General features: G+C 44.2%; 1 protein-coding gene across 1 annotated transcript; it reads left to right on the top strand.

The window, feature by feature from the left end:
* On the top strand, positions 1-26,375 carry PAG1 (phosphoprotein membrane anchor with glycosphingolipid microdomains 1). Its single transcript, XM_043601262.1, has 6 exons — positions 1-206; positions 2,012-2,063; positions 6,317-6,413; positions 8,712-9,313; positions 13,174-13,233; positions 17,701-26,375. The coding sequence occupies exons 1-6, from the start codon at positions 82-84 to the stop codon at positions 18,067-18,069; spliced, it is 1,305 nt and encodes a 434-aa protein (XP_043457197.1). The 5' UTR covers positions 1-81; the 3' UTR covers positions 18,070-26,375.
* Positions 26,376-27,769: the final 1,394 nt, after the last annotated feature.

Below are 27,769 nucleotides of genomic sequence, written 5' to 3'. Positions count from 1 at the left end.
AGGACGAAGCACTCTGTGCCCATGTTACCACCTGTGAAGGACTGACTGACCCACCAGCTTGTGCCACTTCTTGCTCCCGCCATGGGACCTTCGGGGAGCGTGCTGAGCAGCGGACAGATGCAGGTGGTCCTGTGGGGCAGTTTGGCGGCTCTCGTCACTTTCTTCCTCATCAGTTTCCTCGTCTTTCTGTGCTCCAGTTGTGACAGGTGAGATCTCCTGTGTATCTGCCGGAACCTTGAAATAACCCGTTCCCTGTGCCCAGAAGACTCTTCATGGGAAAAGCACGTTATAAACAGAATCCCGCTACACAGACATTCACAGAAACCCCTGTGTTTCTAAAGTTAACTAGCTTCTGTGCTGCAGAGCACCTCAGGACGTTTTTTGTATTCATCGAATGAAAATCCATGCTTGATTTTGCTCAGGAGCAACTGGGAGAACCCTTGTATACAAAACTTCCCAAAATGAAATTCTTGCCATTCTTTTGAGCACGTTGTTGTTAAAATTTATATTGTGTTTTCCTGTCAATGGACATTTGGAAATCTTAGTATGATGTGCATGAAAGATACTCTTTGCTGCCACTTGACAGTTACTGATTATAATTGCTATTACGTGCTTTGAAAGGACCATTCAAGTTTTGTGATCTAGAAGTGCAATTTCTTAAGAAACATTAATTTTCCTAGAAGAGAGATGAAATAATCATCTTGGTTGTTTTTAGAGTTATGCTTCTTCTCCCCTTCCATGTCTCCCTCATTTGGAATGTCTGTACCCCCCCCCCCCCCCCCCCCGCCCAATAAAAGCTCTTTGCTCAGAACCAAAGGTCTTTCTAACATGTTGGGAGTGATTTCCCAGGTGTTCAGACGCTGTTAGGATATTTTGCAGGAGCGCCTGGGTGGCTCAGTAAGTTAAGCATCCGACTTCGGCTCAGGTCATGATCTCGTGGTCCGTGAGTTCGAGCCCCATGTCAGGCTCTGCGCTGCCAGCTCAGAGCCTGGAGGCTGCTTCGGATTCTGTGTCTCCCTCTCTCTCTGCCTCTCCCCTGCTTGCTCTCTCTCTCGCTCTCTCAAAAATGAATAAATGTTAAAATTGTAAAATAAGAAGGATACATGCAGCCTCCTGGCAGACTGGTGCCGTGGGGCTGGAGCAAACCAGCCAGTCTACCTCCAAACCTTCCTCTCAGTAACTGCAGGAGAGACCCAACAAGGGTCATTTACAAATCTGACAGGACTTCCTACCCTGAAGTCTCTGTCAAGAAGAGGAAAGTCAGACTCTCCCAACCAAGTAGCCTTCCAGTCTCCTCCCAGTTTAGACCTGGAGCTCTACAGCTGGATCTGAGTCTCCTCAGGAAGGTGCAAAAATAGAGGCTGGTGGAGTTTGCTCCCCTGGACTAGGGAGGGCCTGCCTGTAATTATTTACACTCCCACTAGGCGTCACTGTTGCCTCGACAAATGTGGGACATGTATTCTCTAGTACGGATGGCTTTCCTTAGACTGTCCTGAGTAAAAATAAATTCTATTTTTATTCGATGGACTTTTCCATAGACTGGAAGTACATATGACTCATCCTGAGAGCATGTATCCTTCCCAACGTGCCAAAATTTGTATTTTCTTTCATTTTTTTCCCAGTCCCATTGCACTGGGTAGTCGACTCTGAGTTTGTCTGGATTTTCTTTTAAAAAGGGGAAAAAACAGGTAAAATTATTTCTAGCATTCTAGAGTCGAGACAAGTTTCTGCTCAGGAATGTGCCTCAGTCCTCTTGTGAACTTGTATTTTCTACTCTGGGAGAAAGAGAGCTAGAGAGGTGACGGGTCTCATGCTGTGACTTGACCCCCCTCAGACCCTGACGCCTGCAAAGGAGTGATGGAGTCACGGTCCAGCTTTTGCTTCTTGACAAAACAAACCAGGATCCTAAAAGATTTAAATGTGGACAAATATTCAGATAGCCAAGGGGAGCATCTGTTTGATCTTAGACGGCACGTTTGACGTTACAGCAATGTTTTCTGTTCCATTTCAGAGAAAAGAAGCCGAGACAGCACAGCGGGGACCACGAGAACCTGATGAACGTGGTGAGCCCATATACACGTCTGTGTGTGCTTTCGAACACCGGCCACTTAACTAAGTGTGTTCCCACAAGCTGGCAACCTGAGGGAAACGGAGGGAAGGAGGTCACCAGAGTTAACTGGCTGCCTAGAGTCCTCCCTCTGGAGGACTCTTACTCAGCGTGGCTAGAGGCCTGTGCAATTAGCCGGGTTGGTTGGGAGAGTTTCAGAAATGGATGCAATCGTGCTGTTCCCGGAAGGATCCTGAGAGCATGCCAACCTACTGCAGGGAACCCCTGCCCAGCTCCAGCCTAGTATTGGTTTGCTAGGGCTGCATCACAGAGGATCACAAACAGTGGGGCTTCAATACCAAATGTATTGTCTTGATGTTCTGGAGGCCAGAAATGGAGATCCAGGTATCAGGGGGGTTGGCTGGCTCTTCTGAGAGCCTGGAGGGTGAATCTGTTCCAGGCCTGTCTCCCAGCTTCTGGGGGTTTGCCGCTCTGTGTGGTCTTCTCCCTGTGTCTCTCCGTGTGGTCTTTCCTCTGCATGTCTCTGTCCAAGCTTCCTCGTTTGGTAAGGACTCCAATGTGACCTCATCTTATTGAGTTTCATCTGCAAGGACCCTGTTCCAAATAAGGTCACATTCCTAAGGTATCGGAGGTTAGGACTTCACCTCTGAAATTTGGGGAGTATCCAGTTCAACCAGTAACAGCTGGTCATGAAGCTAACCAAAAGGTAGGACCCCCGTCGGCCTCGATGTGGCCCGGCTGGGTTTCCACAGCTCTCACATGGGGTGCTGTCGAGCCACAAGGGGCTCTTAGACCCACCCTGGTGAGGAGCACCCTGAGTGTCGGGGTCATGCCCTTACCTGGCTGAGCACTTCCAGCAGCTGGGGAGGGGGCCACCCCGTATTCGCAGGGCTGACTTCGTCGGTCTTGCTTGAGCCCCATGGCGGTGCTAAAACAGAGAAGGTGTCTCCGTTCCCTGACATAATTCCTTAAGATCAGGAAAAATCTGCCGTCGGGAAGAGGGTGTGAAATAGGCAGCCAGCAGACAGAGCTTACCCAGGAGGTGTCTCCAGGCCCAGTCACCGTCCCCCACCAAGGGCGTGCAAGGCTCTTGTATCCCAAGTAGGCTGGAGTTGTTGGGGCTTCTCTCCTCCGGGAGACCCTGGGGTGTCCTTGCCTCCTCCTCTGCACGCACACCTCCCCCGCTGCTGTTCTGCGTTCTCAGCTCTCCCTTTGCCCTCTTTCTTACCCCCATTCCAGTCCCTGGCTGTCAACCCCACTTCTCAGCTGTGCACAGTGCCCCCGTCCAGCGCACAGAGCGCAGATCGCTGCTGTGGTGGCATCGAGAGGGTGGAGGGGCGCCTCGGTGGCTCAGTCGATTAAGCCTCCCACTCTTTTTTTTTTTTTTTTATAAATGTTTGTTTATTTTTGAGAGACAGAGTGCAAGCAGGGGAGGGGCAGAGAGAGAGACACACACACACAGAATGTGAAGCAGGCTCCAGGCTCTGAGCCGTCGGCACAGAACCCCATGCAGGGCTCAGACTCACGAACGGGAAGATCATGACCTGAGCTGAAGTCAGATGCTTAACCGACTGAGCCTCCCAGGCGCCCTGTGCAACTCTTGATTTAGGCTCTGGTCAAAGATTTCATGGTCTGTGAGTTCGAGCCCCATGTCGGGCTCTGCACTGACAGGGCAAAGCCTGCTTGGGATCCTCTCTCTCCCCCCTCTGTCTGCCCCTCCCCAGCCCATGCACACATACACGTGTGCACCCTCTCTCTCTCAAAATAAATAACAAATGTGTTTTAAAAAGGTGGGGGAGATGGGGGGTTAGCTCTGCGGTTGCTTCTCCCACACGTAGGTCCCTGGTCCTGGCTTTCTTCACCACCCCCCATGCTCCTTGGTGCCGGTTGGGGCTAGAGGAAGGGCTTCTGTCTCTGTCCTCCTCCCAGATTCCTTCCCTGTGCTGCTACACCCCTGGTGGGGCCCAGGGAGCCGTCAGCAAGCCCCCCTGCCGTGTGGTTCTGATACGTGCCCCAGCGTGAGAACTCCTGCTGCAGACCTTCAATGCCTGCGTGGCCCAGGGTCAGGGACGAGGTCGAAGGTAGTGTCACGGGGGATGAAAGGAAAACGCAGGCTGTTCCCGTGCCGTATCCTTAACTAATAACCACACAGCCTCTCTTCTACAAACGTGTGGGGGAGAGCACGCAAAAGCACGTGTTCACACGGGCCGTGGTACATGAGCTCACACACACCCACCACAGCCTTCCACCCGGCTCTTTTTAAGAGCTTCTCTCTCAGCTGCTCGATCTTATTCAACTTGCAGATTCGCCACTTAGACCAAAGAAGCCCCCCAAGTCAGCCTCGCCTCTGCACCCCACCCCTGATCCCAGCTCTTATACATCCTTGCTCCCTCCTAAGCCCCAGATGGGCCACCACTAAAGCCTAGCCTGAAAAGATCCAGAGGCATGGGGGTGTCCTGAAGTTTGCTCCTTGTGCTACAGAGAGAGGGAGGCTCACTCCAGGCTCCTCTGGGGGCATTTTCTCATGGAAGCTAAGAGGAGAAGTGGTGGCTAGGACCCAGGTTATGCTGCTTCAGCAGCGATGGGTACTTATGCTGTGATGAGCCGACCTGGGAGCTTCCCCCCTCACACCTGACTCCTGTCTGGGTGCAACCTTTCTGGGATATGAGAGCCTGCACCTTAAGCTCCTGGCGTCCTTACGCAATGACCCACCTCCTGGCACCCTTCACTCAGGAGCAGCGTGAAACTGAAACAGCGGACTCTCAGTTAAGGGTTCATGACATAGCATGAGCTATTTGCTTTATTATTATTATTATTATTATTATTATCTGGTTCCCAGTAAGAAGTCAGAGAATTTGTGAGGCCAACTAGCCAAGCTTCTGGTGCTGTTTATATCAGAATTTCCCTGTGGAATCCTGGAACATAGACCAAGTGTGGCCTCCTGGGTCATGCACACTGTATTCTGCGAGAAGGATTTGGGGACAGGTCACATTAGCAGTGATTCAGGCTGCTACATGGAACCAGTTGGGCATTTAAAGAAACATGTGCTTTCTGACTACTTGTTTATTCCATATAGTATCTCTGTATTTGAGCCCAGTAGAAAAAACCTTCAATGACTTTCTTTCCTCCAAGCATCCAGAATTTGTGAGAATGAGAAAGATTTGCAAACCTACTATTTAACATGATTGTTCTTGTGAACCTTAGAGCAGAGACTTGGCTGGTTATGAAAGTGTCAGAAATCGATTATAGTATCTGTCTTCGACCAGACTTAAGCCTCTTCCCTTCAGATGGCATATTTGTCTTGGTGTGGCATGCCTTTAAGAATAGCATTTTGTGGGTCACCTGGGTGGTTCAGTCGGTTGAGTATCTGACTCTTGATTTCAGCTCAGGTCATAACAGGGTCATGGAATCAAACCCCACGCACATCAGGCTCCTCACTGAGTGTGGAGTCTGCTTAAGATTCTCTCTCTCCCTCTGCCCCTCTTCTCTGATCACATGCGCACATGTTCTGTCTAAAATAAAATTTTTAAAATGTTTTTAATTTTTTTAATGTTTACTTCCTTTTGAGAAAGAGAGAACACAAGCAGGACAGGGGCAGAGAGAGGGAGACAAAGAATCCAAAGCAGGCTCCAGGATCTGAACTGTCAGCACAGAGCCCGATGTGGAGCTCAAACACGAACCGCGAGATCGTGACCTGAGCCAAAGTCAGACGTTTATCCAACTGAGCCATGCAGGCGCCCCTAAAATTAAATTTTTTTAAAAAAAAAACAGCATTTTACAGAGCCTGTGGTATAAGGAAGGATGCGGCTGCTTTCTGCTGGGGTCAGTTCTGACCAGCACTGGGCCTTTTGGCCACCTTCTCACCTCAAGCTAAGGGGACTGATCCCTCATGACCTACCTGTAGCCCAGTTGGAGACCCCAGGTGGAAAGCTCTGTAAATGGTCTTGAAGATTCCCAGTGCCCCGAAGATTCTAGAACAGTTCTGTCCAGTAGAGCTTTCCACTGTGATGGAAGTGTTCTGTACCTGATCTGCAGTAACCACTAGCCACCTGTAGCTGATGAGCATTCAAAGTGTGACTAGCAATTCAATTTTGTTTAATTTCACTTAGTTTAAGTGGATTTGGGTTTTTGTTGCTGCGGTTTTAATTTTTAGGGTTTTTGTTGCTGCGGTTTTAATTTTTAGAAAAAGCCATGGCCACTCTCCTCTGCCTGCAGTCTGATTGTTCATGTGGTATGTTTGTTTTGCAGCCTTCTGACAAGGAGATGTTCAGCCGCTCAATAACTAGCCTGGCCACAGATGCACCTGCCAGCAGTGAACAGAACGGAATACTCACCAATGGAGACAGTAAGTTATGCAAAAATACTAGCTTTCCATGCAGACCCCATCACATTTCAAAAAACGTAGCTCAAAAATTATCAAATGTATTCTTGCCCACTCTTGGTAGTCTACCAGTTTTAGTGAATGTCCTCTCATTTGGATGAAAAGCTAGTATTTATTAATTGGTTTCTCTGTGCCATTGCTCTAAGATCTGTTTGTATACTAACCCATCCATACAACTACTATAAGATTACTGATATTAATATTCTCACTCCCTGTAAGATAGCTGTTGTTACTGTCCACAGCTTAGAGGTGAAGAAACTGCAGCACATTGCTGCTTCGACAGATCACCACGAACTTAGTGCCTTAGAAGAACTGAAATGTATTAACTTACAGCTTTAAAGTACCAGCAGAAATGCACTTCTTCCTGGAGGCTCTAGGGGTGAATCTGTTCCCTTACCTGTTTCAGCTCCTAGAGGCTGCCTGCATTTCTTGATTCCTAGCCTTTCCCTCCATCTTTACACCTCTCCCCAACTCTCTTGCCCCACTCTGTCACTTAAAGGGACTCTTGGGGCACCTGGGTGGCTCAGTTGGTTCAGCATCTGACTTCAGCTCAGGTCATGATCTCACGGCTCATGAGTTAGAGCCCTACATCAGGCTCTGTGCTGACAGCTCAGAACCCGCTTTAGATCCTCTCTCTCTCTCTCCCCTCTCCCCTACTCTCTCTCAAAAATAAATAAACATTAAAAAAAAAAAAAAGACTCTCATGATTACGTTGGGCCCACCTGGGTGACCCAGGCTACTCTCCTTCTCAGGGTCAGCTGATAGTTCACCTGTATCCTTAATTCCTCCCTGGCCACGTAGCATAACACACACATACACAGGTTCCAGAGGGTAGGACATGGACACCTTTTGGTGGCCATAATTCTGCCCGCCGTGGAGAGGCTCATAATTTGCCTGAGATCACAGTCAGTGTGCTGACGATCTGTAATCTGAGTGCTGGGCACACCTCTGGATCCACTCTGCACACTGCCTGTTGCACGCACGGAGTGCTGTCCCTGACAAAAATAGCAACTACACTTGCTTCACACTGTCCAGTTTACAAAGTGCTTTCACCTGAGGTAGGAGGTTGTCCTGTACCCCGTGTCCTGCTAAGGAAACTCGGGGCGTGGGGGGGGGGCAGTATCTACCCCAGAATCTGCAGACTCCAGTGCTTGTTCTCTGACCACCATGACACATGTCTGGGGCTAGAGGGCAGAAGTTCAACCCCTCTGTGATGAGTAAGTAAACCTAGGGTGGTACCTGCCGTTGTGTCAGACACTGTCCTGGGCTGCGGGGGTCTCAGAGAATCCCAGTCTAGTCCATAAAGATTAAAACTCGTAAGTTATAAACACACACATACGTACACATGTAAAGACTACATATCGTATATAAGAACTATATATTATATAAGGAGCATGTAAGATAAATGTATGAATATAAATATACATATTTTAGTACACATTTATTCGTATATACTTATACTTTTTATGCTTACACATGAAGAATAGATAGTATATGAAGAACATATAATAGAGCGACAGTAATTTAATAACTTGTTCACTACAATGTAGGTATCAGAAGGGCGGGGCTGGCTTTGTTGATGTACTCCAACCATCTCTGGCACACAGTAGGCACTCAGAAAACATGACTGAATGGTTTCACACAGTAACATTTCTGTGCAAATCGAAGGATTTCACATTTGGATTTTCTAATTTGAGGTAGAAATGGTAGGGGGAAGGGCAGTGAGATGGAAGGAAGAGGCACAGGCGTGCAGTCCCTTTGTTACACTGGTTTAGGGCACATTTTTGCCCCCTTGTTTCCATCGTGTCTGTCAAACAAAAGTGACCACTGAAAGGGAATGGTTTCCAGTTATTCCCTCCAAACGGGAGGAGGCCAGTAAGGCCAGGGAAGGTGGCCACCATACATGCCCCCCATTTTGGTGCCCAGCCACTCACGGTCTGGCTCCAGGGAATATCACTTTCTTCCTCTGGTCACGTTAGGCACTCTGCCTACCAGAGTCCCACCAATAAGCAATGAAAGTAACTGTGAACCAAATTAATAGCCAAGACAACTTATTAAATATTGTATTAGAAAGATGTAATAGCTGGTTTTAGTTTCAACTGTGGTTGAAATAAGAATATCAAGTAACAATCATACCATCTGTAATTTGCAGTTTAGAGTCCAATAAAAAGCACCTTGATTTAACCTAACCTTGCATTATCCAATTCACTGTAATAATTAAAGAATTGTCTTTCCTCATTTTTTATACTTCTGCTGCCTTAGTTCTTTCAGAAGACAGTACTCTGACCTGCATGCAACATTATGAGGAAGTCCAGACCTCAGCTTCAGATCTGCTAGACTCCCAGGACAGCTCGGGGAAGCCAAAATGTCATCAGAGCCGGGAACTGCCCAGAATTCCTCCTGACAGCGCCGTGGACATGATGCTCAACGCGAGAGCCGTGGATGGGGACCAGGGCCTGGGGACGGAAGGGCCGTACGAAGTACTCAAGGATAGTTCCTCCCAAGAAAATATGGTGGAGGACTGCTTGTATGAAACTGTGAAAGAAATTAAGGAGGTGGCGGCAGCTGTGAACCCAGGGAAAGGCCATGGCAGCAGGTCAAAGTCAACTTCCGCTTTGAAAGAGCTTCCGGGGCCTCAAGCCCCCCAAGCAGACTTTGCTGAGTATGCCTCGGTGGACAGAAACAAAAAATGTCGACAGAGTGTTAATGCGGAGACTGTTCTTGGAAATTCATGCGATCTGGAAGAGGAAGCCCCACCACCTGTCCCCGTTAAACTTCTGGATGAGAATGAAAACCTTCAGGAGAAGAGAGAGAGCAAGACAGGAGACGAAGGAGCCACAGAGGGGACCAGTGAAACCAACAAGGTAGGCCCCCATGTTTGTGCTTCATGTGCTTTTGTCACGATTAGGAATCTAGCTGATCTTGGGGCTTTTTACTGGCACATCAATCTGGGAAATACATATAAACACTTTCAGGTTCATTGAATGATGAAAGCTGCTTCATCATTCTGTGTGTGGCTCTCCCCGCCCCCCCCCCGCCCTTCCAAATAATAAAATGCTAAAAACTCATGTTTGTAAAATATTTTCTCTTGGCCCCTTACTTGGATGTTTTCCAGTTTTTACATCCTATCTAATTGGGGCTAAGTATTACTGTCTTCATTTTGAAGACCAGGAATTTAAATGGAAACTAGACTGCCCCGTGTTTAGCCTTTTCTGTTTGCTGCTGCCTCAAGATCCCAGAAGTCAGAGCATAGGAACACACACAGAGGGAACAGACTCACAGTTGCCACTGTCTTACTTACACAGTATTACTGTCTTCATTTTGAAGACCAGGAATTTAAATGGAAACTAGACTGCCCCGTGTTTAGCCTTTTCTGTTTGCTGCTGCCTTCAAGATCCCAGAAGTCAGAGCATAGGAACACACACAGAGGGAACAGACTCACAGTTGCCACTGGTTGTATCTGATTATATGCATACTTCTATATAAAATCAAGTAAAAGATTTTATTTTGTGACAATTTCAAAACAATAGCCAATAACTCTTAAGGTTAGATATTCAACAAAGCTCTCAAATGTATTAACAATCCCCGGGCCTTACCTGTTTCTGATAACTGGATGTATGAGCCACAATAACTTGAAATTCACATTTCCAGTTGTCAGTATCTCCTTGGGATTTAACCAGGCCCAGTCTTCTTTAGTCAACTATTATCTGATTTCTGTCCTCTCCACAGGAAAAAGCAAGGTTCTCATCTCAGGTTTTGGTGGGAAGGACAAGTAGGGGTTAGTCAGTCAATACAGTTGTAGCCTTAAAAAAACATCTGGAGTTTATGATCAAAATGTGAACCCTGGCTGTGGCTATATAGGTTATACCCAGTAAGTCATTCTTTGTGGTATTCTCTGAATGCGTTTCAACTTTTCATATTATCTGTGAAATCAGCTGTTGAGAGCCCCAGTAAGAGTGTTCATGAACCTAGTCCTAAATGCAAAAGTGCGGTCTATTGTTTTGCCCTTCATATAACCACAGATAATGAAACTAATGTAAAGTCTATTATGCCTAAAAAAAATTCAAGCTTTTTTTCCTTATAAGCACTTGAAAGATAAAGTCAATTGTCTAACCACTACCACTAAGCAGTTCTCCAGATATCCCAGTAGAAAATGGAAATACCCATCTGGGAATCAATAGTAATACAAGAATGAATAACCCATCATCTTCATATAAACAATCTTAATTTTAAGCAACTCAGATAACTTGAAATATTTAATATTTATTCTTTTTTTATTCATGCACAAGATTTTCGCAAGCACCTACGACGTGCCACATAATCTTCTAGGTGCTGAGAATCCACTAGTGAGCAAAACTTCTGAACAAAACTTCCTGCTCCAGGGGAGCTTACATCTTAGTGGGGAGAGACATAAATATGCACAAAACTAAAGTACATGGCACTTTAGAAGGCTTTAAAGTTTATAGGGAAAAATTAGAACAAAAGAAGGAGGATTAGGAAAGTGGAGTGAGTACAATCATGAATCAAGTGGTCAGGGTACGCCTACTGTGAAGGTGGCATTTGAATGAAACGTTCAAGGAGGTGAGAGAATGAGTTGTATACATTTGGGGGAAGAGCGGAGGGAATGGCCAGTGTGAAGGGCCTGAGGCTGGAGCCCGTCCGGCCTGTCCAAGGGAGAGGAGCGGGACAGGTGTGGCTGGAGAGGAAAGGGTAGTAGAGAGGAAGGTAACTAGGGGCCCAATCCTGTGTGGCCTTTACTCATAATCTGAATAAAACAGGGGTCATCAGAAAATCTTGAGAAGAAGGGATGACTCTTTGGATCTTTGGCAAAGATGCCCCCGACTGTACTGTCAGATTCAACTGTAAAGGGGAGGAGCAAGGAGGAACACCAGGTGGCCATTCTCACAGACCAGACAAGAGATGATGGTGGCTTAGAACAGGACAGAAGTAATGGGAGAAGCGAAGCTGGAGCCAAGAGATTGGTTGGTGGACCAGATGCGTGATGAAAGAAAGAAAAGATAATGGTGAGTCCCAGGTTTGGCCTGAGCCACTACCAAGACGGAGCCACCATTCGCTGAAATGGAGAGGGCTGCAGGCAGGCAGGTTTTTGGAGAAGATTGCGTATTCGGTGCTGGACATGTTTCGTTTGAGATACATACTGGATGTCTGAGTAGAAACAGCAGAGAACAGCTGGATGGATGAGGAGGTTTAGGAGAAAAGGTCTGGGTCGGATTTGTACACTTGGAAGTCATCGGCAGAAATTTTTTCTTACAGCCATGACATTGCTTTAAGGGGGGAATGAGATCACTGATTGAGTGTAAATGACAACTAGAAGAGTTCCCAGGGCGCAGGTCTAGGAAAGAAAAGGAACGAGCAGAGGACACCTAAATAGGAAAGAAAAACAGGAAAGTTCAGTGTCCTGGAAGCCACGTGAAGAAGGGTCAGGGACAGGGAAGTGGCCACTGTGGCAAATGCAGCGACGGGTCAGGAATGATGAGGGCTGAGGATTGACAGTCAGGTTAGTCACATGGTGGACATTGGTGTCCTGGAGTGTCAGAGGCAGAAACTTGACTGAAATGGTTTAGAGAGAGAATAGGAAGAGAAAAATTATTTGAGCACCTTTTGTAGACAAGTCTTTTAAGAGCTTTTGCTATAAAGGGATGAGGCCATAGATGGAACTGGAAGAAGGGTTGGTTTGTTTTGTTTTCAGAGTCAGAGAAATAACAGCATGGTTTCACGTGGGTGGGAATGATTTCACAGTGAGGGAAAAGCTGATGATATAAACTGAATGGGAGACTTGCTGGAGTGAATGTTCATGAGTAGAAGTGAGGGGGCAGGATCTCCTGTATAAGAGGAGGGGATCACCTTTAAGAGGGGCTTGAAGAGTTCTTTGGTGACAGGGAGGAAGGACAATTCGTGAATGCAGAGATGGGGGTGGGGTAGGGTATAAGTTCCTAGGAATTTCTGATTTCTTCAGGTCACCAGGTAAGAGTGAGGATGGGGGAGGAGGTATTGGGGCCTGGGGAGGGAGGGGAAGGTGGGAAGTAAACAGCCAAGCAGGGACCGGGTATACTGGCAAGCGTGGTCCAACACAGAGCAGTGCTAAGAACCCACCTGAAGGTTGAATTCACCAGTGACCAGGAAGGGCATTGGGTATTTAATACTACTGGGTATTGAAAAACATCGTACAATAGATACAAGAGGGGGAGAGGGGTAGAAGGGGAGAGAGAACCTCAAGCAGGCTCCACAGTCAGCATGGAGCCTGACATGTGACTCGATCCCACGATCCTGGGATCATGACCTGCGCCGAAATCAAGAGTCAGATGCTCAACCGACTGAGCCACCCAGGCGCCCCAACACGATAGATTTTTTACAAGTGTTTATAAGTGTTAGTTGCTTGACAGCATTTCTTTTATTAGTGTTTCTTCTTTTAATGTTTATTTTTGAGAGACAGAGTGCAAGCGGGGGAGGGGCTGAGCTGTCATCACAGAGCCCAAAGAAGGGTTCCAACTCAAACCGTGAGATCATGACCTGAGCCCAAGTCGGATACTTAACTGACGGAGCCACCCAGGCACCCCTTGTCATAATTTCTTTGTAGAAAATAATATCTTCCCTAAAAATCATTTGAAAACATTTTTATAGATGTGTCAAAACAAATGCAAAAGAAAGGCTGGATTATTGACTTCAAACTATATCTTCCTTTGGTCTGTGTTTGTTTTAACAGAGATTTAGTGCATTGTCATACAAGTCCCGGGAAGAGGACCCGACTCTCACAGAAGAAGAGGTGAGTTTTGTTGCTTTTTAAATAACCAGAAAACTTTAAAGAATAGAGCGTTTCTCCCTGAATAAATACACTGTTATGCTACTCGTCTCTGAAAAAGCTGAAATACTCTTAAGCATATGTGTGGAGGCCAGGATTTGGGAATGTTGGCTTTATAGTGGCTCAAGTGACTGGCAGATGGTAGGAGAAAAAGGAAGACAGGATGAACAGGTCATCTAAGTGAAAGAAACAGAGTAGGAAAGAAGGAACAGAAAAAAAAGATAGGAAGAGGAGGGGAGAAAATAGAATGACAAGAGAGAGATTTAAGTGCGAGAGCTTTAGTGAGCAGTCAGGAAGGAAGTCCACCTTCGAAGGCACTTAATCATGGGTTGGAAAACACAGGAAACTGGAGCAGGTGGGTGTAAGGAATTTAATCCAGCCTGGGAAGTGGAGGGGGAAGGTTTTAATGAGGAATATGGAGGCAGAGAGCAGGTAACTAACTCCGAGAAGTACAATTCCAGGCTGCAGCAACAGTCAGACATAGCAGCCACCAAGAAAGCACCGTCTTCTTCCAAGTGCCTGGGCTAAATATTCACCAGCTAAACTTTTCAGTGAAGCGTCAAAATCGTACAAGCCGGTATATATGTTATTATATCAAGCTAGGCTCAGAGAGCTGAACACCTCAATTTATCTGGCTGTATATAGCTTCTATCTGGAATTCCTAGCATGGTAAATTTTGTGCATGTAGGAAAATGACATACCTATGCAGGGACATCCCCTGACATCATAGGACTTTGTGTAGAGTATTAAAAAATGAAATAGACTACAATCCCACACTGGGAGTTCAAAGAGCAGAGAGCTTCCCATAGGCAATGTTGCCCACGTGCTTCTGTGTTTCTTGCCCCAGGGAAAGGACCTGCGATCTAGCCACCTGTTCATATGAGCCAAAATCCTGGGCATCGTCCATGACACCCCCATTTCCTCTATGTCCTCAGACTCAGGCAGTAGCAGATCCCCTGAATTCTACCTCCAAAGGGTTTCCTTCACATGCTGCTCTGTCCGTGTCCACTGTGCCCGCCCCTCACCAGCCTGGTGGCGCCTTCACCTTCTTCTAGCAGTCTGTTGTCCCCACTGCACCAGGGCCATCCCACTTGGGACCAAAAAGAAGAATATATGAGAGATCTGGAAACAAATCCTTTAAAATAAAGTTGAGACTATGTAAAAATTTAAATTGCTTTTCTTCTCATCTGACATTGTTTGTGGTTTGGGAAAATAGGACCTAGTTATACTGATGAATTTTTAACATAGATTAAAGAACGGTGATTCACATGTATTCATTTTAGGAAGCTGCTTTACAAAAAATAATTATGGAAGTCATTTATTTTTGTATTTTTGTACTACAGTGTTAGCCAGTCCAGACAGACACTGAGACATGAGTTTTAAGTACAATTATCCCAATTTAACCGAATGATGGGAAAGGGTTGGTTATAGGAAGAGAAATAGGGGAAAGGAAGACGGTAATTTATAAGAACATAATAACAATTTGCAGCCTAAATAATAAAGATGAGAGATTTAAAAGAGAAGAATTGTAAGGGCGCCTGGGTGGCTCAGTCGGTTAAGCGTCCGACTTTGGCTCAGGTCATGATCTCGTGGTCCGTGAATTCGAGCCCCGCATCAGGCTCTGTGCTGACAGCTCAGAGCCTGGAGCCTGGTTCAGATTCTGTGTCTCCCTCTCTCTCTGACCCTCCCCCACTCATACCCTGTCTCTCTCTCTCTCAAAAATAAATAAACGTTAAAAAAAATTTAAAAGAGGAAACTTGTGACACTAAATAGCAGCAGGGCTTGAAAGGAACCTGTATACGAAATGGAAATCATAGTCCTAGAAGGTAGATATCCGAACATCAGAAGACTTGTAAATGTTAACACTTAGGAAAGATTCTCAACATTCTCTGCACACTAGGCTCGTGCCCAGAGACAATATTAAGTTGCAAGTTAATGAAAGAGCCTTTAACTTTTTAAAAAGAGTGTAAAGGCCAAGAAAACCCAAGTAATTGCAAAGAGCGGAGCATTAATGGCAGGAAATCGTGGGGAGGAAAGTTGAGGAGAGAAGCTGCAGTGTGCCCCCGTCATCGGTACAGGGCAGGAAATGGTGTTTGTCCTCTTCAGTGTTGCCCTTGAGGGCACAGAGTACATTTCTACTTTGCTGGCTCCCCTCTTCACTGTCATCCATGATTCACCCTTTATAATCTGTCCACATTTTTGGCTTGGACGACCTTTTAGATAATAAGTTCCATATGTTTGCACCTCACTGTGAAAAGCAGGTGATTTATTCTTCCTAATTTCAAAGAAATTATCATTCTTCATTTCAAGAGTAATTTTCCATTCAGATCTCTAAGGTGAGAATGTTAATTTACTATTCACTAGACAGGTCAGACCAGCATGGCAGAATTTCCCAAAGATGATTCCTCTGGTTTTAAATCTTCGGATTGTCAAGGCCTGGCAAAACAGAGCCACCAGCCTGTAGTGAAAAGTTCTCATGCAAATGACCAGTTAACATGCGGCAGGCCTGTCTTAAGAAGCTTTTGAGGCCAGCTGGAAACTTCATCCACAGTATGTAAGATATGTGAAAGCAAGGAAATATCTCTCCGCACTTGGGAAGCCAAGCATCTGTCAGGAGGCATGTTCATTTATTTCCTGGGTGTTTGAATAAATCAATCATTATGGCCAATGAAGGTAATGAAGGATATTTCTACTTATTTCCAACCGTGGTTTCTAACAATAATACCCCCCCCACACACACACACACACAAATATCTCTTAATCAGTGTGTTTAATCTATCATTACCAAAGAAAATTAAATCCCTCTTGATAGTAGAGGTTATATGGAGTATATTAATGAGACTGAGTGGGGTGTCCGGAAAATAGCCCACGCTTTCAGTAGGAAACAGGGCCCTGTAAGTGAATTGTCCCCAAATTTCATTTCTGGGTTGGCTGGTTGCAAGTAAGAATGGATTTTTCCCACTGGAGAAAACTTATCCCCATCTGTAAATGTCTATTTAACCAGTAATATGCAATGAAGTTGAAAATTAATGAAAAATGAGGCTTTTACAGGTAGAAGTAGATTGCCAGCCAGAATCCAGGAGCTACTTTTCAGACCACTTCGATGCAGAAAGAGTGAACCAAACGGTCTAATTCGGGGGTTCTCACACTTTAGTGGGCATCAAAATCAGCACAGAGTGCTGGGCCCCGTCCCCAGAGTTTCTGATTCAGTGCTTCTAGGATGGGACCCAGATCCTGCTGCTGCCAGTTCGAAGCCTGCCTTTTGAGAACCATTCATCTAACATCTGTCTTCTTCCTTTTTCCTTAAAGCAGTAGAGCTTTTTTTTTTTTCCCCAGGTGAAATATTCTGATGTAGAAATCGAGTAAAACATGATACTGTAGTCAGGTCCTGGGGGCCTCATTCTGCCTGCTCTCCTCCTTCCCGAAGACCCAGAGAGAACCTGGTTGTCATGGGGTTATGTTCATAGGACTGGTCTACTTACAAAGTTGAACATATATAATTGTTCTCTAGTAATGTACTTCAGGATTAGCACATGAAGAACCCACTTCTGGGTGTATAGCTGAAGGAGATGAAATCACTGTGTTGAAGACATACCTGTACCCTCAGGTTCTTAGCAGCATTATTCACCATAGTCAAGACATGGAAACAACCTAAGTATCCATCAACTGATGAATGGATAAAGAAAATGTGAGATACATATCCACATGTATACATTTTAAATATATACATATATACACATATATATAATGTGTGTATACACACATGTACATACACACACAGTGGAATATTATTCACTCGTGAAAGAGATTCTGCCTTCTGTGACAACTTGGATAGACCTTGAGAACATTATGCAAGTGAAATAAGTCAGACAGAGAAACCCAAATACTATATGTTCTACATAGATGTGGAATCTAAAAAAGCCAAACTCTTAGAAATAGCAAGTAGAATGGTGGTTGCCAGGGGCTGGGGAGTAGGGGAAAGGGGAGATGTTGGTCACAGGGTACAAACTCCCAGCTGTAAGCTGAGTAAGTTCCAGGGATCTGATACAGAGCATGGTGACTATAATTAACAGTGGTATACTATCATACTTGAAAGTTGAAAAGTAGGTCTTAATTGTTTTCACCACATACACACACACACACACACACACACACACACACACACACACAGTGGTAACAAAGGAGTTAACTAAGCTTTGTAGTAATCATTTCACAGTATATATGTGTATCAAATTACTATGTTGTACACCTTAAGCTTACATATGCTATGTGTCAATAATATCTCACTAAAGCTGGGGAGAATTAGCAAAAAAAAAATCTTAAAGGGGCATACACATGCCTATAGTGCTAAATATCTAGCTTGTCACTGTAAAGGGGGAGAAAGAAGTCAAACTTGAGGCTTATTTATTTAATTCACCCTTTGTTTTCTAGATCTCAGCCATGTATTCATCAGTAAATAAACCTGGGCAGTCAGGGAATAAATCGGGACAGTCTCTTAAAGCTCCAGAGTCCACCTACACCTCCATCCAAAGCACCGCTCAGAGATCCCCCTCTTCCTGTAACGATCTCTACGCGACTGTTAAAGACTTCGAGAAAACGCCAAACAGCGGTAGCATGCTTCCAGCAGCAGTGAGACCCAGTGAGGAACCCGAGCCCGATTATGAAGCAATACAGGCTCTAAACAGAGAGGAAGAAAAGGCCACCCCAGAGACCAATGGCCACCGAGGCCTTCTCCCGAAGGAGAATGACTATGAGAGCATTGGGGATTTGCAGCAGTGCAGAGACATCACCAGGCTCTAGCAGCCACGAAGACAACCCCAGATGCCGTGTGCTCAGCCGCCTGGAGGGCTCAGCCGCCTGGGGGGCACTCCTGCGGGAAACAAGAAGCTCTGTCAACCCACACTCTGTATGCTGCTCCGGTAACCTGAAGACGATTGAAAACGTGGAGACTGTTTAGCAGGGCCGGAAACAGTGAGGTACGTACCGAGTGCACCCGAGTGCGTCCCTGCCTGCAGGGGGCACTCACACGCCCAAGCACATCTCTTTCATGCACCCTAGCCCTCTGGAAAGGTCCCAGCTGTCGGTGGTTTCATCCTATTCGTGAAGAAAGCCAAGATGAAAGGAAGAACTGCGTTCACCAAGAACCACGACCCCACCTGCCTAAAATACTGCCATTCAGAAGAGCCAGGTTTTTCTTCCTTTCTTTTTTTTTTTTCCTGTCTGCCCCTAATATTTCTTCCCCGTGAAATCTTCCGATTTCTAATGGTTCATTCCGAGAAAATTCTCCCCCGAGGCTTGGCCCTTGCCTTCCACTTAGGGATTTTAAGATGGTAAGAAACTGTGGTTGCTGGTTCCTGTCCGCTCACAGGCCTCTTCCAAGAGCCGCACCTGGAAAAACGACCACTACAGGTGGACAGGACCGGGGCTGCCTCTTAGGTTTAGGTCTTCATTCCTTCTGATTTAGGCACTCCACATCGGCAGCCTCTCCCAAAGTACTTGAAGTCATTTTTAGATGCTTTATTTTATTTTTCTAGTCAAAGCGTGCCCCCCCAGTATTTGAAACTCTTCAGAGCCTTTTCAGTATTTTCAATGAACATTGTGGTACTTCTATACTTGTTTTAGCCCAGAGCTCATTTCTCTGAAACAGAGAGCCTTAATCTCCATGTTGGGACACACCACATATTTGGACGGCAGCCATGGCATCCGTCTCTGAAGGGCTGCGGACTTGAATGTGTATTTCTGATGCTCTCTGCTGCCACACTAATAGTGTGAGATTTCATAAGTTAACTGCTACCCTAAGGTAATCTATCTAAAATTAAAATGTAAAACATTTATTTTTGTTATATAAATTTATAAGATGTTTTATGTTTAACGCCTAATTTCTAGAAAGTGCCAGAAAAAAAAATGTATATTAACTATTTTGATTTTGTGTACAATGATTTATACTCTCATTTTGAAAAGACACCATAAAGCACATAAGCTAGGTAACTACACGTAGCTGTTATCTTTTTTCTAAGCAAGTGTTTAAAATACTGAAGGTTTTTTCAAGACTTAACTTTTCAAATGGTACTTGGAGCTCCTGGTCAAAGTCATCTGGCTCACTAGAGAAATCAGCAGAATAAACACAAAGGATCGTTTTCAGTGAGTTCAGTGGGCAATACTGAAATATTTGAAATGGTCAAAAACAATGGAAAGAACGAAATATGACTAGGGATGTCTGCATTATTAACCTCATGAAGGTATTTATAATTCCATTAAGATTCAGATACGTGTTTAAGAAAACAGTGATGGTTTCTGCAAGCCAGTCCTTGCAAATGCAAATTGCCTATTGGGGTTTTTTTCCCCTTCATTTTACAAAAATCAGTGGCTGAAATAACTCTGATTAAGAGCTCAGCCTGGTTTGAATTTAATCATCTCTTTAGACTTTATAAGGCCAACATTGGGCAACTTGTTCACTTTTCATTTTAAAAGGAACCTGCTATTATACAGTGTGGCTACAGAAAGGGACCTTTTCCTACACTGACAAAGGGGGAAAAAAGAGGCAGTTATTCAATGCTGCTGCGACATGTCTGGCTTTTCAGGTTGAATACTCTTGCTGTTTTCACTCATTATGACAAAGGATGCCGTTCGGAGGATGAGGCATCTCGCAAATGGTAGGGACCAGCTCACAGGCGTGTTTTTTTCCCATCCCTTGCATTCATGGCTTGATTTTGTGACTGCTCTGTGATACATTTCTGAAAATTGTGAAGTGAGCTTTGTTGGGGTAAACCGGTCGGTTGTCATTATGTTTCGGTCATCCTGGTCTTTCCCATGAAGACCCCTCGAGCCTAAGCACAATCATCATTGACTAGAAGATAAGGGCAGAAATACCCTTGGGTTGGGGGGGAAGTTCATCAGGAAGGTGCCACAAGTGGGCCTTGTTCTCTGAATTCGTATCTTTCATGAGCACTGTTTTGCCTGGTGATTTTCATTGCTTACTTGGTATTAATGAGCTTGACCCAACAATCTCTACATCCTGGGGTTCCTTTAGCACTTGGTGACGGCCTTGTCGCATCGCATACCTAGCATTGTGCATGCTGCAGTGATGTCCTTTATGAGCGCTTGACCACTCCAAAGTTTTACTGTATTTCATAATGTCTTTACTTATTGCCAGGGAGGTGAGAATGACCTCTAAAGTGTAAAATCATTTCCAGAGAGGAAAGTTCTTTATAAATAGTCCTATCATCTTGAAATTTCATTATCAGAATTTCCCCCAGAAGCTCTGAAATAAAGGCTATGCAATATAGCCATAGAATATGCACTGAACTCTCTCTTGAATCTGTGCTAAGAATAAGTTGTGATTTGAAGTATTGTAAGTATATTTTAAAGGAAACTAGAAGGCCCTCCGGCATAAATGCTAAAAGAAGTAATAGCACAATCCATGAGGGGTGGGGGGCAGGGAGAAGCGGAGTAAACTTTGGGAGCAGGCTTGCTGTTTAGACCAGTGGGTACCTCACTGAACTACAGTATTGATGTATCCTCATGGTTTTGACCTTAAAGTACAGTATTTCATAAATTTTGTCACTTTTACTTTATTCATTGAAAATCTGTGCTAGTCTTTGAGTTGGACAAAAGCCTATGGCTTCTTTAAAAAAGTTTCATGTTCAGCTAAATGTTACAGTTTAAATCTGTGAAAGGTAGTTATGAAAAGTTTCTACAGTATTTTTAAAATTCAACTTTGACATCCATATTATGCATTGTTATAACTTACGTTATGTGAAATTACACAAATAAACTAAGTTTTAGGAAGTGGTTTTTGTCCTGTAAGTCAGAATTGTAAACTCATCTTGCCTAAAGGCAGGTTCTTTGTTTTTAGTCAGATATTTTGAAAGTTTAGACGAATTTTTATGCTGTTTTTACTACTTCTCAAATGCAGTCAGCAGGAAAGTATGACCTATTTTACGTGAAATGTTTAAGGAAATTTTAAATTCTAGAAGAAAGTAATTTTTGCAAATATGTGGGCCACATACATTTTCTTTCCTGTCCACTAAATTACGTCATTAGGTTTATTAAAGCTTTTGAAGGTACTGCTGTCTTTTGTGGAAGAAGGCTAATTACTGATGTATCTGCCCTCAAAATCCAACAGTTAATTCTAATTAAGTGCTAACAAGAGGTAGCCACCACAGAGAACTAAAATTTAACCTCAGCCTGTCACTGTATCTATTTCTCGTATTTGACTTCCGTTTTCTTAATTAGAGCATTTATTTACTTTAACCAGTAACACACTGTGTGCATACATGTACATATACTATACATACATACCTATACATATTTACACACACACACACACACACACACACACATATATATATATAAAGATGTCTTTGGAATGTCTCCCCTACTAGTGTGATGACTATTGTCATAAAAGCAAAATAGAAAAAAGCTACCCAATAGTTTTCACTCAGTAATTACAAGAAAGCCTTCCTAGGTTACCCTCATAACATTTTTCTTATTAATAAATTCAGGTTTTAAGTTGTGTCCATAATTCTCTTCGTTGAAATCCAAACTTCGTTTGGATGGGTATTCTGGAATTAAAATAGTTTTGTCTTGGTTTGTTTTTTTTTTTTAAATGTGTGTGGCTCATTGCATATTCAGCATGACAGGAGGAAATGTAAATAGGCGTCCTTCTCAGTGTTCTCAGTGTTGAGAAGAGATTCGGCCGAAAGCAACAAGAGCCATGTGAGCCAGGACAGAGCCACAGGGAGGTGACCCCCACCCCCCCCCCCCACCTGGTAGCAGAAGCAGAGGCCCGTTATCACATGGCTGCATTTTATTTCATTTTCCTTAGAAGGCCGTGTGAGTTTACCGCAGAACCAGCGAGCGGTGATGTAGCATGACGTGCAGAAAACCGCTCTGAGATGTTCTGAGAGGCGGCTCTCATCCCAGAGCTTCAGTTCAAGACTGAGTGAGGATTTTGTAAATGAGTAAATGACATTTTTTTTTTCCAGTGCTCCTTGTACTAGTTAATACTGAGTCCGTGTGATCTAGTGATGCCATTCCTCCAAAAGTGTCGGCGTCTGGTACCCGGCCGGCTTCGTGGTGGCCCTGGAAGCACAGCTGTACTGACGGCTCTTTCCTGGAAATCCTGACAGGTTTACTGTCCTGTGTAACCGGGAGAAGCTCGAGTGTATCGTTTGGTGTAAGTGACTGATGTGAAAAATAGGAACGTGTGTCTATAATCTCAGATACGCCTTCTTTTTGCAGTGAAATCTATACGCCTCGTCCTGTAGTAGTGCTCTGTGTGCTGTACCTTTTTGTAAACACGGTATTCTTGACAGTGGCATTGGACAAGTTCAACGCACCTAGAAAGCGTCTGACGTAAAGAGACCAGTCCAGAAACCGTGATAGACTAGTCTTCATCTGGAATTATGAAAGTAAATTTTAAAAACCGTGGTCCAGAAGAGAACAAATATTCATAAGTGGGTTTTTTTCCTATCGCTCATTTTTAGGTCTGTTTACGTCCAGTCTCTGGTATTTATAAAGTAGTCATTGTTTTTCCAGGTACTTCTTTATTTCAGTTTTTCTTAATGCCAGATGAAATGAGAAATGTTGTAACTTTTATTAAAAAGGAAACTCTTTTAAGCATTCCACTTGGTAATCGTTTATCTTAATGCAGTCAAATTAGATTTTTTCTTTGCTCACCACTTATATACCGTGGGTATTTTTAAAAAATATATTATGCTCTGGTTGTCTTAGATCACCTTCTGTAATGGATGATAAAGGCTGGTAATGGTCATTCCTCAAACTTCTGTGTATGAAATTGGCAACGGTTTCATTGTTGTTACCTTTTAAATATCCTGTTTTATTAATGCACCTCAAGTTTTCAGGGGAAGTTTGAAAGCTAAACAAATAGGAATTTGCATTTCACTGTCCATGCATTTTTTCCTCATAAAAATAGTTTCTCAGTAGAAAGCGACATACTGTCCCATAGGTGGTCCTGATCAGTTTCAAAGTGCTCCTCTGACTCAAAAATAATTCATGACAATGGCGTTTTGACTCATTGTCTCAAAAGGTCTTTATAATGGTCAAATTGTCTAATTCACAAGAGAGTGGAAAAAGTTGTTTCTGATACTGGGCATTTTTAAACCTTAGTTTTAAGTCTGAAAATATCTCACTGGCTTTAACATCTTCTAATTTTTCCCCTCCACTACTCTAGTCTTTTTAAGGAGCAAGTCTAAAGAACGGGGACACAAAGCCACCATTTCTTCCAATCTTACCTCGGCACCTTCCACACCGGTGACCTTCTGTCACTTTGCACAGCACCACACCTGTTCCCCCTCCCCACCCTGGCTGCTCTCTGCTATTCATAGGCCATTCCAACACATCTTTTGCAAAATGGACACACTCCTCAGATCACGGATCCTGCCCGCCAGCATGGAACCATTCCCTGCCACTGTCCGGTGGCCGGACAGCTCTGCCCGACTCAACATGTTCCTATGTCCCAGGCTGCCAAGATAAGGTCATGGGTCCACCTGGGGAAGCAGATGCTGGGTGGTACGGTCATGAGCTTTGCTAAACCATGTTCATACCTGCCCACATTTTTCATGAGAATGGTTGGCACTACAGGGCCATGGAAAAGAACTTTAAAAAATTCTCCAGAATCAGAGTCACAACTGCAGAAAAATCAGCACCGTGCTCTAACTGGGTAAGCTCACTGTCCCTCATAAGGCTTCAGACTGCCTGTGTCTCCTAAGTTCCAGTGGAGTTAAATCCTTGGAATAACAGACCAATAACTTGACCGTAAAGTAGGAGGATGTTGAGCCTTTCAAGGAAAAATACCCCTTTCTTATAAGACTTAATCACTTATAGAGTAAGCTGAGTGTAATATTCTTTAGCCATATAGCCATTTACTCCCTCCCTCGGGAGACAGTGCTTATGGATTCTGGTAGTTATAAGTAGTTTGGTCTGCTTTGCCAGGCTTCAAGGACACAAGAATGGTCAAGCATCTCACCGGGGAGCTACCAGATATTGAGAATAACTTGGCCATTTGTAGACAAACTGTCTGATGTTTGAAGTGAGAAACCAGATCCCTTTTAAGCACTCACTTTCCACACAGCTAAGGATCCAGGATGTGTTTGGGGTTTTTTGTTGTTTTTTTTTAACTTCACTCTAAGTTGTCATAGTTAATTATTTGGATGGGTATTCTGGAGTGTAATTTCCATCACCGCCCCCCCCCCAGGTTAAAAGAACGGATATTCTCTTTACACATTTAATTTTTAAAAGTTCACCTAGTATACCAGTTAGGCACTCATGCTAGGACGGTTAAGACTAAAAGGGAGACCAGTCTTAGCCCCTGGAGCCTCAGGGGCTGTCTTATACCTCAGAACTGTCTTATTACAATGTCTGGTTTTGTTTTGTTTTTTAACTCAGCAGTTGGAAATCATGAGTTTAAAACAAACTTTCTTTTTCCCTTTTTAAGCAGAAGAAGGAGAAAAAACTTTTAACTTGAACTTCCCATTTAGGTAGTCAAGGCTTCCCTGAAAGACAGCAGTCAGTGTCCTTCCCCAGGTAAAGAGGCGAGAACCAAAAGCCCAAGTCTATCCCTGAAGATTCCTTTTTAGGTACTTTTAATGTAAAACCCACACATGAATCTGACATGATGTTTCTGACCTGTCCCGTAAGCCTGCTTGCCTTTTTTTTTTTTTTTTTTTTTTTTTGCATTTATTTTTTGATGATAGGCTTTCTTGTTTTTCCTGGAGCCACACTAAGACCATTCCGACAGGCTCCTCCGTGGGTGACTACTGGTGTCCTGGACATGTGGCCGCACCATTAGCAGGACTTGCCTCTTAGGGAAAAGCAAGTGCAAAGTGTCAGACAAGCTGAATTTTATGTTCAAGTCAACAAGCATTTACGCCTCAGGTTTTGACATTTAAAAAATATTTTTCTGAGGAGCAAGTACATATTTGATACGGGGGGCCTGGCGAGCAGGAATAAAATCTGAACTAAGCGACGTGGGCAAGATTTCCCATTCCTCACGTCTCAGTTTGTGTCTCTGGAAAACAGATTATCCCAGCTCCCTGTCTACCACCCTGAGTAGCCTAAGGAGCAAACCATAGTGTGTAGAAATGGGAAGGATGACCTCAAAGATTTCGATCATTTTTAAACATTTTCTTCTTTGTAAACTCAGGAATAAGCCTGGTTTATGGATAGCATAATATGGCTACCAAAGCTACAGTTTTAGGCAACCAGATACATCCTTTCAAATGTGTTTCATTTAAAAACCTAACTTGGTTGTAAAACTGGGAAAAGAAACTCCTCATAATAATAATTTTTAAAAGCCAACAAAAAGACTTCAGTAAAAGAGTGTGGTATCAGTCTGTCATCTGCCCCAGAGTGCTTGTTTCTTACCTATAGTATTTCAACAATTTTTATGGGAGAAAAAAATGCACACTTCTTGGAAAAGTGAATTGAGGTTTTGAATTAAATTCTAAGAGACGACAATTTAAAGAGAAACATTGGATTCAGAGATGAGCTCACAGCTCTGTGATCCCTGTTTCAGCATTGACTTTACTGTGTGACCTTGAACAAATTAACTACTCTGTGCCTCAGTTTCTCCATGTGCAAAATGGGGATAATGATACCAACCATTGCCTACCTCATGGGGATGTTATGGGGACAAATGAGATAATATAAATACAAATGCTTTGATCTCTGGAAGAAAGGTGCTATATAAATTACAGTTATATTGTTTTTAATGATCCAATTGTTATGTTTAGAGTTTAAATAATAGCAATACTATTAGTCATGTTAAGAATAAGTTTCAACTCAGTGCATAATTACAATTCTCTTCTGTGGCCAAATCTTGATCATTCATCCAGTAATGGTACCTAAGGAACTGAAATGGGTATTTGATTTGTGTGTTTCTGCCTGTAGTGTTTCTATTCTGAATGTTCCCAAAAGGCTGGAGTTTAACTTGTAATACCTTATAGTTTACATGTAATGAACCTTATTCAAGCTGTGTATAAAAGTATAATTACATGTAAATAGCAGGTACGTTGTAATTAAAGGCACTTATCAAATTGTCTTTGTTCTTTTTAAATTGCAATAAAAGTCAGTTTTATATAAAAGCTTGTTAAAACTCATTTGGTATTGTGGGAAGGTCAGGAATGCTAGTTTATATGCCTCCGTGCATAACCAGGGTTTGGGGATTTTAGCAATCGGTTCACTAAGTGAAAGGAAAGACAATGACCAGGCTACAGAGTGTAGCGGTTAGAATCGCAAACTGCAGAAAAGGAGTCTGAGTCCCAGCTCTATGATGACTTTGAAGAAGCTGTTGGACTTTTCCTTGCCCTTGTTTCCACATAAAAAGTGAGGGACGGTAATTCAGAACCTACTAACAGGGTTGTCTTGGAGATTAAATGTGGTATTGAGCATGGTACCCTGAAAATGCTAAATGCTCTGTAAATGCAAACAGACCATCTTCACAAGCCTGGGAAAATTGTGACGACCTCTACCCACACTGCCAGCCACTCTGGTGAAGAAACGCAACCTGAGAGCAAATAGTGCCCAGGCCATCAGGAAAACCCACCTGCTTGGTGGCTGAGGGTGGTCTAACCCCAGCAGGAATCTCAGAGCAAACAGCTTTTAAATCAGCGACCTGGCTGCCCCCTTTCTGATGACAGGAGACTGGCCTTGGGGCCCAAAGGGGAAGCAAGCGAGGGTTTTCTTTGGCAAGCTCCTGATTCCTTTATGTCTGTGCCCTTTAACTCCTGGATACCCCCAAACTCACACATTGCTTCTTACTAGACCCCCCACACCCAGCCACGCACACACACACACAACCTGGCCCTTCTCTTGGGACCTTTTCCCTGCTCCCTCCTTCTGCCGCACCCCATCTGCACAATCATAAATCCCCTGTTCCCAGGGGCTCATCTGTTTGTTTCTAAGGAACTAACTCCTCCCTGTGGTAGGTTACCGTGCCCACTACTCCTAGGATTGTTTATGATTTAGGGAGCTTGCTGCCTATCACAGTCTTGAGCCAAAACCACCTGTAACTCTCACTGTGGGCATTGCAAACCCATGAGAGGCTGCAGGGAGTGATGGGGGAGGCAAAGGAGGGAGCACATTTGCCTCATCAGAAAATGCTCTGCTGTGCCTTCCCAGAGGCCATGCCTGCTTCCCTCCATCCCCTGCCCCGCCCCATGCCAAAAGGTCTCTGCTCCCTCTCCACCTTTGCTTTCGTGCAAGATGGCAACAAGGCAAATGCAGGAAGAGCCTGGCCACCTCCGGTTCAAACCCCTGCTTCGTTTCTCACCACGTGGGGAGAATTTCCTCTCCCTTCCAGAGATATTAGTCCCAACTCCATTCTGTGTGCAGAGGGTCAGGGCTAAACATTTGTTCGGAGTCTCTGGATCACAGAACCTGGTTTCCCACCGGGACGAGCTGAGGAAATTGAAGTTTTGGAGCTCAGCAATCTGGTACATTTGCTGTCACCTGTGGAATGCAGTGGTCTTTGCAATTC

This window comes from Prionailurus bengalensis, chromosome F2 (assembly GCF_016509475.1).
Source record: "Prionailurus bengalensis isolate Pbe53 chromosome F2, Fcat_Pben_1.1_paternal_pri, whole genome shotgun sequence".
Lineage (NCBI taxonomy): Eukaryota > Metazoa > Chordata > Mammalia > Carnivora > Felidae > Prionailurus > Prionailurus bengalensis.
Note: the sequence above shows the minus strand (reverse complement) of the source record. Positions and strands in the feature narration are given on the sequence as shown.